Source organism: Arachis hypogaea, chromosome 19 (assembly GCF_003086295.3).
Source record: "Arachis hypogaea cultivar Tifrunner chromosome 19, arahy.Tifrunner.gnm2.J5K5, whole genome shotgun sequence".
Lineage (NCBI taxonomy): Eukaryota > Viridiplantae > Streptophyta > Magnoliopsida > Fabales > Fabaceae > Arachis > Arachis hypogaea.
The window spans coordinates 132,541,646-132,553,112 of NC_092054.1; the positions used below are offsets into that span (position 1 = coordinate 132,541,646).

An 11,467-nucleotide genomic window follows, 5' to 3' on the forward strand; every position below is an offset into this window, starting at 1 on the left:
TTGGGCCTTATCTCCAGTGATAAACATCGAAGATAGCTTTTCCTAAAATAGAAGAGCTTACACTAGTTAATGATATATTACAAGAATTTTGACTTTTGACTATTTAGTGCCGATACCATGTGCTGCATTTGCATCTAACGGAATAGATCCTCTTAATTTAATTAAAAAAAACTAACAAATTAATTAATTTTCAACTAACTTTCTTGAAATTCTCCTTTTATTTTAAATTTTAAACCCAAAATTTATACTTTAGGAAACAAATCTTAAACAACAAAAAAATAAAGACAAATAAATTTACAGTAAAAAATAACTAATATTAACTTATTAAAAATAAATTCCTCACAATTATTCTTTAAAAATGCCAATTAATTAAGTGAGGAAGAGTAAGTAGTAACCTTTATTATTTCTCTCCCATTTACTCGAAACTACTAACAACAACCCCAAAAAAAAAAAAAAAAAAAAAAAAAAAAAGAAGAAAACAAAGCCCGCCATGAGTGCAACAATAAATTATATGAATTACCTTTTTCATTTGTCTTTTAATAATCTGAATTTTATTAACTACTTTACATCCACAAAATTGAATTGCCTTGTCATTTTTCTAGATAAACTTACCATCGATACACCTAGTTTGCTTCTTAGTAGTTGTGTGTGTAGATTCATCCATTACATTCTACTCTACAACCTTCATTCTTTGACCTGTCCAGTTTCCACAAACCCAAATATTTTCTTTTGCAAAATGGAATTTTCAAGCATACATTGACACAATCTACTAGTAACAACTTAAGGACATACCTAACATCATATCAAGTTGGTCAATCACTAGGGGGGCAAGAAATCACCTTTAACAAACTCAGGACACTAAGATCTAACTACTGAACTATATCGCAAACTATAAAAAAGATAAGGGTTTGGAAGAAAAGGAGGGAGGGAAAGGGGGAATATTTTTGGACATCCATATAGAACCGTCTTACGGTCGAGGTGAATCATGTGTAAAACCCCATAGCTGCACATATTAGAAAGATAGTTAATAAAAATCATAAATGGTCAATTATCATATAGCTTTATGCAAAGAAAACGTATAACAAACCATTTGGTAGTTATGAAAAACAGAATGTTGTTTTAAATTGAAACTTGACAAGATCTTGTATTCTTTTAACAATTGACTTTACAAAATCTTGAAGACCAGGAAACACAAATAAAAGCTGGAAATGAGAACACAAACTAAGTTGCGAAAAATCCATCTAAGTGGGGAAAAAATTAAAACCAAATATGCATTCAAACTAAGTTTAAATTATGGTGATGTTTCATGATTTACCCATCTAGGTGGAGAAAACAATAAATAATAATGCCTACTTCTAAGTCAAACTTGAGTATTAGGATTTTGTTGTAAGCTACATATCAAGCTCAGTGGAAAGGATATTACCTCAACATCTTTTAAATCAAACTCTGGACTATGAGCAAGACATTTGTTCCCGAATGTATCACAAGTTCCACTAGTTCCAGTTAACCTTTTAAACCAGAAGGATGCAATCAAGAGATTTCACTAGGAGTACTTAAACAGTTCAAATATAACAAAATGCAATAAAAGAAGGCGAATTCTACCATACCCTTTCTAAAATAAAAGGTAAATTACCCCTTGTGATATATACAATGATTATTGATAATTATCTTTCTACCAGAGTTTCAAGATTCACGTATCTTCTCTTTCCTTTTCAATTGACGCTATGTTTCTCTCGATAATTGATAACAATGTCATTTTCATCATTTCACCAAATACACTTCTTCTCCAATTTTAAAATTCTAATTCCTTTTAAATCAAATCACCATTTCCAATCAATTAAATTAGGATTTTGAACTTGTTCTTACGTTTTTAATCTCCAATTTCAACGAGCACAACTATCAATTTTTCAGCTCTCTTCCTTTTAAGGTTTTTTTTCGTATTAGAAGATATAACGTTCGGAGAAAAGCAAGAGGGTATGGGTTTGTATGACAGATATGAATTTGCACCATAAATAAAATTCTTGTAGATAATTAATGGCATGAATAATAAAATAATTAATTAATATTTGAGGCGAATGTGAATATTAAAATACTTATTTCATTTTGTCTTATTGTTATCTGAATAATAATTTAATATTTTTTGTGATAATATAATAGTTTAATATACTCCCACCAATGCATTAGTTTTTTTTTTTTTTAAATTAGGGAAGAGATGTATTTGGTGGAGATAATGAAAATGACACTGTTATTAAATTTTAAGAGAAACATAAAGAAAAAAAGAAGATAACGTGAATCTTAGAGTTCTGATGAAAGAATAATTTATCAATAATTACTGTATATGTCGCAAGGGGTAATTTACCCTTTATTTTAGAGAGGGTATGGTAGAGTTCACCATAAAAGAAACTAGGCAGCATGGTTGTAATACTTACAAATCTTCATGTAAGCATAAGGCATAATTACCCCCACCACCAAGTGCAAGCAAATCATTCAAACACATGTAGTAGTACCGATTGGCACCTGTACAAAAAGATATTTAATCAGAACCTTCCAGCTTCAGAGAAACTCAAAAGGAAGAAAGAAAAAGTTAGGTTAGCAACTCATGCTTAAATTAAAAAAATCTTGTGCCCTGAATAAAGAGAGAAACAGAGTATATTAGTAATAATTCCCAACAACAGCAATTTCACCTAACAATTAACAAAACTCATCAATTGCAAAGTCTCAAACAATAGAACATCCAACATTTTACTGGTTGCCAGTGAGTAGTGGCCATGACCAATCGATATTATTTCCTAGCCTATGATTTGCCTTTACAATATGATAAGATTATTGCCTTGTGAGTTAGAGGTCAACGCATCATGGTCAAGGTCCCAGTACCTGACCAAAATTTTTATAAATTATGGTTGGGACAATATGTTCAGACACCTCCCAATTTCAATGAACCCTCCCATTAGAAAGAAGGAACCACTGTGTAAATCATTTCGAGGGTTTATACTTTACAGTGATTGGAATCCTAGAATCAACATTTCCACATGGGGGGCTAAGGTTGCATACATCTATCCACCCAATAACTTGCATTTCACTAGACTGTCTTTTAAGTTTTCTTTCCAGAAACAAGCCTTATTATTATTGAAAACGAATTGACCACTGTAATGCATAGAATACCAATGAGGAGATCAAATTTGTAAGCATTTACAAAATGAGAACCCTTACCAGTTGGCCGAAACAACCTTGGCTCACCATATATAGTAGTAAAGACAAAAGTTTGATTTGTTCCCTGTCATGAGAGTAGGGAAATTAAACCATACCTCAAGTTGTAGAACTTGATTCGTAAAGAAGCATTATCTGCATTTAAAAAGAATAACTAACATACTTGATATTTTCGCTTTGCTGTAGGTTTCAATGGACAGTCTAGCAGCCCACCAAAGACAGCACCTTGCCGATCTCCAACAATCTAACAACTCAGGAAAAACAATAATCAATAAATTCATTTGTCAATTTGGGAAAAAAAGAACTTATAAATTGATCCACAACCATCAAATCATATCTATACTACTATTGGAATGTAGATTTATCTCTAAATGGACTGCATACCAGCAAACCAGGACCAGAGAGTTCAGCACTCTTGCGAATAAGTGTGCGAAGTGATGTTCCATGTTTCAAAGTACTGCCCTTAATTCAAAGAACAAATACTGAATCAGTATTTCAATCAATCACTGGCACAATACTACTCAATGCACAAGCCAAAAAAAGAAGGGGGGGGGGGGGGGGAGTACAGAGCAAACATACCTGTAAACTAAGACCCAGTGACATCCTTTTACAATGTTAGGTATGCATGATTCAAAAAATTCATACAAATCATAAGAAATAAAAGTCGAGTCCTCGGTAAGTTTGAGTGGATGCTCTTTTGATGCGATTGGTGTTTGCTGCTCCTTTGCTTCTGCAAAATCTTCAGAACTGCTACTGCTCCTTCTAGAGGTAGGATCTTCATCAGTTTCATCTTTCACTAGATCTGGGGTATTAAGTGCATTACAATCAGCATATTCATCCATTGGAATATCCTGATATCTAAAATTTTCTTGATCATATCTAGCAGAAATTGATTGAACGTGGTTAAGATCATCTTGGTGGTTGCTTGTCGTGGATCCACCAAAGCGAAATGAAGGGATAACATGAGAAAAATATGATGACCAAGATTTATCCTCTTTATCATATGTGCTAGCCTATACAAATAAAAATCCACTTGTGAGAAGGCAAACAAAAAAGGGAGGGGAAAAAACAGAGTTAAGGTGATCTTTTTCCACTTGTAAGATGCAGAATTAATTAGCACAAGGTTCATATCATGCAAGGACCACATACAGAATTCTTTTAAACTTAGATTTTTATCATTTAGATATAAAATGAGATGCAATTCCCTTTTAAGTCCTGTAAAAAAAATAGAAAAAGGTCTAATATGCATAAAGTCGTTTTGATAAGCTGAGTATAGTTGTTCCACAGTTCATATTTCCTAGGGTAGTAACGCACTAATACATTCATCAATTGATAAGCTGAGAATAGTTGTTCCACAGTTCACATGGTAGTAACGCACTAATACATCACAAATGATAAAGCATTCAAAATAAAATTAATCATAACAACAACAACAACAACAAAAAAGAAGCAGCTATAGTAGGTAAACTCAACCGAAGACTGTAAGGGTTAAAATACATAACAAACTTGTACTTCTACTATCATTGTATAACTACTCCTAAATGGATCCCATACTTGATACCAGTACCAAATATGTTCCTGAAAAACCAATACTTGCTGGGTACATAATGGTAACATACTCAACAAATTTGTTTTCCAAATTTTGCTATTTAATATTTTTGGTACATCTTAATTCTAATAGTAATAATCCCATGTCTCTTAACCACAAGTTAGTACTTAGAAGACATCAAGGCTTCAAGGGGGTGATAAAGGCTAACTATTTTATTTACCATTATTATTCTTATCATTCTTTGCTAATGAACATAGCAAACATCATAGAAATCCAGTTCTTAATGTGAATGCAAAAAGAACCATGGAGAAAGTATCAGAGCTATTCTTCTTTTACCTAGTTTTCTTTGGTACATTTAACAAACAGTACAAACGCATAACCAAAAACAACTCAATCCAACCACCAGATTCAGAATCTTTTTGCAGAGAGCAGATCTGACTTTAAGGCGAAACCTCGTCAAAGCTCAAACGAACGGATACAGTAACAGATTAACAATGCCGATAAAATACAAAAATAAAAATAAAAAATAATAACTTGTTTCTAAATAATAATAATAATAATAATAATATAAAATGGAAGATTTTGAAGGGAAAAGGAGAAACCTGAGGCGAGGAAGATGAAGGGGTGGAAGAAGTAGAAAAGAGGTTGTAAATCTTGTCTGAGACTTTTTCTTTGAGAGAATGCATGGTGATGGTGATGGTGATGACGAAGATGAAGATGGTGAATAAGATCACACACGATTCAATAAATTAATTAAATAAATAAATAAAATAAAATGTTTGTGAATAAGGGTTTGAACTTTGAACTTTGAGGGAGGAAAGGGGAAGTGAGAGACAGGCGTCCCACCGACGTGAATAAGGGATTACTAATTCAGAATGGCCGCTGAATGTAAATGTAAATGCTAGTTAGGGTTTATTTGGGTGCGATTTTCACAAAATATTTTTTTAATGTATTATTTTAAAAGATTTTTTATAAAAAAATAAAAATAATTTTATATTTAGATATTTTATGTAAAAAAATTTTTATTTATTAATTATGTTTAGATAAAATAAGATAAAAAATATTTTTTATTTATTTATCATGTAAAAATATCTTTTTTTTAAAACAGATCTTTTAAAAAAATATAAATTATAATTTCTCAACTAAGTCAAGATGCATATTCCTTTCTTTGAATGGTTCCATGTTTATAGCATAAAAAACAATATAGACTACCCTTTTAAAGCAGATAGTAGTACATCTCATTCTGTAAACATTATTTACACCTGAAAAATTCAAGAGGGGGAATTAATTAAGTCAGAATTTTTTCCAACAGGAAAGTTCATCCTTACAAATAACTTGGATACTAAACAAACTCTCGTCATGGCCTCACCCTTCAAAACCAAAAATTTAGATGAACCCATTAGGCCTAAAGATATCAAGAATATCATGGAACAGGCCAACTATACTAACAAATATCTCCAAATCTTAGGCCAAAAGCTCAGTTTCTCAAGTAACAGTACCCATGATTCTCCAAAAGCTTTAGAAAAACCCTTGTTTAAACCTTTTAAGATCAACCCAAAGATTAGACAAAATCTCAAATCTTCTATTTTCAAACAAGATTCAGGTACTTCTGAACTTGTACACAAAATAGATCATCTTCTCAGCCAAATGACCATCTCTGACACTCCGCAAATCACTGAATCATCCACAAGAGTTACTAGACAATCTGCTAAAATGTCCATTAATGTTCTCTATGAAGAGTCACAAGACTCAGACAATGGATCAGATTCACCTAGAATCAACCCTATCATGACCACCTCCATTACAAAATGGAAAGGTCTTACTAAACCTCATCAACACTATCATCTCCAAAATACTGCTCCTGACCTAGTTTTGGAAGACAGAGAGCTAGGCTTCAATAGTTTCAATGCGAACAACGTTTATGAATGGAACATAGATGAAAAAATGGAGTATAACATCATGCATATGTTACAACATATAACAATGGTTTGTACGGCCTATCAAACTGCCCATGAAAGCTCTGAAGAAGCAATAGCAAATGTTATTGTATCAGGATTTTCAGGACAGCTTAAAGGATGGTGGGATAATTATCTTACGAATGATGAAAAAGATGCCATCCTGTCAGCAGTTAAAACCAATGATAATGGCAAACCTATTCTTAATGAGAATGGAGAAACCATTCCTGATGCTGTTAGAACCTTGATCTTTACTATAGCAAACCATTTCATAGGCGACCCATCTTTGTGGAAAGATCGGTCTGCTGAACTTCTGTCCAATCTCAAATGTAAATCCCTTTCAGATTTCAAGTGGTATAAAGATACCTTCTTAACCAGAGTCTTCACTAGAGAAGATAGCCAACAGTCGTTCTGGAAAGAAAAGTTCTTAGCCGGACTCCAAAAATTCCTGGAAGATAAAGTTAGGGACAAAATCAGAAGCTTAAATCCGGATGGAATTATTCTGTAGAATTCTTTAAGTTATGGCCAATTAATTTCTTATGTCCAAAAAGTGGCCTTAAAAATTTGTCAGGATGACGAAATTTAAAGGCAACTAGCCTGCGAAAAGGCCCAAAACAAAAAAGATCTAGGTTCCTTCTGTGAACAGTTTGGCCTACCTTCCTGTAGTAAAAAGAAAACAAAACAGTCTTACCAAAAAAAACCGATGGCCCGGTCAAAACCCACGGTAATGAAAACCTAAGAAGCATTACAAGCCTCCTCCTAGACAAAGGAAAGACAAAGATAAGGAACCTCACAAAAATCAAATTATCTACTTCAATTGCAAAAAACTGGGTCATATCAGTAAGTACTGTAGGCTCAAAAAGAGGATCAACAACCTCAACCTTGACCCTCAGATTGAGGAGCAGATTAATAACCTCCTCCTTGAAAGCTCCGAAGAAGAATCAGAACATGAATTTTCGGAGGACTTAAACAACATCCAGCATGATGATGATATCATCATCATCTGATGAATATTTTGAGCTCAATATCATCACACAAGAACAAGATCTTCTTTTCGATGCCATAAACGCTATCTCTGACCCTGAACAGAGAAAATACTTCCTTCAGAAGCTCAAACAAACCTTAGAAACCAAAAATAAATCCAAAACCAAAATCCTGGTTATCAAAAATAAGTACGATGTCAAACTTATTTTCAAAAAACTCGAAAAACAAGTTTCTAAGCTTGTTACTATTCAGGACCTCCAAAATGAGATTAATATTCTCAAGAAAGGGATTCATCTCATCAAACAACAACAACAACACTAGAATTGCTTGTCTCATGTTTTGGATGAAGATTCTGATAACACTGAGGAAGAACCTCAAAATGATCAAAACCAAATCTTCCAAAATGAAGAGGATGACCAAATTGTCCAACTCTCAAAGGATGATCAAGAAGATGAGATAGCAGAAATTCTGCGGTTAGTTAGTCAATTAACCGTCATGAAATTCTATATCAATATTCGAATTGTCATCCAGGACTTTGTTTTGGAAACTGTAGCCTTGTTCGATACAGGTGCAGATAAAAATTATATTTTGGAGGGTTTAATCCCAACAAAATATTTAGAAAAAACTATAGAGCGCCTTAGTACAGCTAATGGCGAACATTTACAAATCAGGTACAAGCTTTCTGAGGCTGTCATAAAAAATGGTCTTTTACGGATATAAACACCCTTCCTCCTTGTGCAAGATTTAAGAAATCAGGTCCTTTTGGGGACACCCTTTATTAGAGCAATTTTCCCTTTAATGATGTCATATGACGGTATCACTACCTATATAGGAGGAACCCCAACAACCTTTCAATTTGTTTCAACTCCTGCCCATAAGACCCTCAACCTACTCCAATTCAAAACTAACCAAATTAACTTCTTGAAAGAAGAAGTCTCCTTCAAAACCCTTGAAACCCAGTTACAAAAGCCTCAAATCCAACAAAAGATTAAGTCCCTTCTTCAACAAATGCAAGAAACAATATGTTCAGATTTGGCTCACGCATTCTGGAATAGAAAACAACATATGTGGATCTTCCTTATGAAAAGAATTTTAAAGAAAGCCAGACCCCAACAAAGGCCAGACCCATACAAATGAATGAACAACTTCTCCAATATTGTCAAAAGAAAATTACAGATCTTTTGCACAAAAAGCTTATTAGGCCCAGTAAAAGCCCATGGTCTTGTTCAGCTTTCTATGTCAACAAACAAGCTGAATTGGAAAGAGGCACCCATAGGTTGGTTATTAATTATAAGCCTCTAAACCAAGCTTTCCGGTGGATTAGGTATCCTATCCCAAACAAAAAAAGATTTCTTAAATAAACTAAACTCAGCAAGCATTTTTTCAAAATTTGATATGAAATCTGGGTATTGGAAAATCTAGATTAACGAGGCTGATAGATACAAAACGGCATTCACAGTACCTTTCAGTCAGTACGAATGGAATGTGATGCCTTTTGGCCTAAAAAATGCCCCATCAGAATTCTAAAAGATCATGAATGACATCTTCAATCCCTTTTTCGGTTTTGCCATCGTCTATATAGACGACGTGCTAATTTTTTTCCAATCCTTGCATGATCATTTTAAACACTTGAAGACTTTCATGCACACCATCAGTCATAATGGTCTAGCAGTTTCTAAATCAAAAATTAGTTTATTCCAAACTAAAATCCATTTCCTTGGTCACATGATCCACCAGGGAACAACTACACCCATTGACAGGACTATCCAATTTGCGGATAAATTCTCTGATCACATTTTAGAAAGGAATCAACTTCAAAGGTTCCTTGGTTGCATAAATTATGTAGCAAATTTTATTCCAAATCTAAGCACTCTTATCAAACCTCTCCATGAGCGTCTGGAAAAAAACCCCTCCTTGGACAAATACCCATACTAAGATTGTCAAAAAGCTCAAACTCAGTGTCAAGAAACTCCCTTGTCTTTACCTCCCTGTTCCACAAGCTTTCAAAATTGTTGAGACGGATGCTTCAGATTTGGGTTACGATGCATCCTAAAACAAAACCTTAATAATAAAGAATATATCATTGCATTTACATCAAAGCATTGGAATACCTCCCAACAAAATTATTCAACCATAAAAAAAGAGGTTTTAGCAATTATTTTGTGTATTTCAAAATTCCAATCTGATTTATTAAACCAAAAATTTTTTGTCAGAGTAGATTGTAAATCTGCCAAAGACATTTTACAAAAAGATGTAAAATTCTTGCATCTAAACACATTTTTGCTTGCTGGCAAGCAATTTTAAGCATTTTTTATTTCGAAATTGAATACATTCAAGAAATCTCAAACTCTCTCCTTGATTACCTTACCCGTGAATATTTGCAGGAAAAGCCGCCACATGCCTAAAAGGGCAATATTAGCCTCTGTAAAAGACATAGGCATCCGCCTAGCCCTACCAAGGCCAAGTAAAAAATCAGGGTCAAGCACCCCAACTGGGTCATCTACCCAACAACCTACCCCAATAACCCAAGAGCCAACTGAGTCATCTACTCAGATCACAAAAAAATATAGTTGAGTCACAACCTCCAAGTAGCCAAACAGCAAAACAAACAAAGGTAGACTATGCTCTCCCAATCCAAACCTTGTTGGCCTTACAGGATGTAGGCCTTTCAAAACATCACAAAAAATTCTGGGCTGATATATATGACAGCTCAGATGATGATGAAATAGACCTAACCAAACTTTTGTCACAAGTAGTAGCCCAAAAGACCATATGTAATAACCCAAAAGGTAAAACAATCACCCAAACAAAATTACCCCAATCAATTCAAACTCAGCCCCTAAACACCCAACCAAAACCACAATCCACATACATTTCAAAAAACAAATTTTCATCTGTCCTCTCAATGGAACCCGAATTCTGGGAAAAATTACCTTTTAAGGTAATCTCTAAAGTCTTTCCACAAGGATTCCATTTTAGACCAACAGCCATAAACAAAACCAGACAATTTTATGAATTCATACTAGTGGATTCATATTCAGTCTCGGTAAAACACTACAAAGATCCCAAAGATGCCACCAACATAACCCATTCAACCATTAAAATTCTAAAAGTGCTCACCCCTACTCAATTTGGAAAAAACCCAAATAATACCAGAAAATTTCCCAACCTTTTGACCCAATAGGATATTCTTATTGGGATTATGTGGACGCTTGGACAAGAGTATTTTGGTTACAAAATAATCAGAATAGACATTCCTAGCTCATTTACTTCAAGAAAAATACCAATTATCATTTTCCACACTGGTTTAACCAAGGGTGGAATTATTTTGGCCCATTACCAGAGATCTTGCCCCCACCTGCCGATGAGGGGTTCAAAATTTTCACCAAAAAATTTGACCAACAGGAAACAATCATCCCTGCAGATCTTCAATTTTTCTCTACATTTTTACTGGCCTGGGTATTCTCATAGCAATACAGGTATGGCAAACAGAAGCACCCAAAAGCACCACCAATGCTTCAAAGAAATGCCTATGTTAAATGGTGGTCTCAATTCGATGCAACCATGGCTCACCCAGACATAGTCCAAAAATGGTTCAACAAACACCCTAAGTTCGCCAAGCCATTTGATCATGAAAAGTCAATATTTCTCAATCAGAAAGCCCAAATTGCTGCAACCCTAGCAGGAGCCCAATCAAAAGAAACACTAGCAAAACATCTCCAGCAAATAATGCAGATGATTGGTACGCAGAATCGTGATTACACTTTAATTA

General features: G+C 34.0%; 1 protein-coding gene across 1 annotated transcript; it reads right to left on the minus strand.

Moving 5' to 3' along the window:
• Nucleotides 1–491: 491 nt before the first annotated feature.
• On the minus strand, nucleotides 492–5,663 carry LOC112776660 (uncharacterized). The gene is made up of 8 exons (XM_025820890.3): nucleotides 5,359–5,663; nucleotides 3,787–4,220; nucleotides 3,592–3,664; nucleotides 3,371–3,451; nucleotides 3,211–3,274; nucleotides 2,430–2,517; nucleotides 1,424–1,508; nucleotides 492–1,003 (listed from the first exon to the last, which is right to left on the minus strand). The coding sequence occupies exons 1-8, from the start codon at nucleotides 5,440–5,442 to the stop codon at nucleotides 968–970; spliced, it is 945 nt and encodes a 314-aa protein (XP_025676675.1). The 5' UTR covers nucleotides 5,443–5,663; the 3' UTR covers nucleotides 492–967.
• Between the last annotated feature and the right edge of the window lie 5,804 nt (nucleotides 5,664–11,467).

Excerpts from the sequence above, each read along its gene's own strand:
- LOC112776660 (XM_025820890.3), bottom strand. The coding sequence starts at position 5,442 with ATGCATTCTCTCAAAGAAAAAGTCTCAGACAAGATTTACAACCTCTTT. Across the intron at positions 3,665-3,786 it reads CACTGGGTCTTAGTTTACAG|TACTTTGAAACATGGAACAT; the intron begins GTATGTTTGCTC and ends AATTAAGGGCAG. Across the intron at positions 1,004-1,423 it reads TTGATTTAAAAGATGTTGAG|CTATGGGGTTTTACACATGA; the intron begins GTAATATCCTTT and ends TAATATGTGCAG.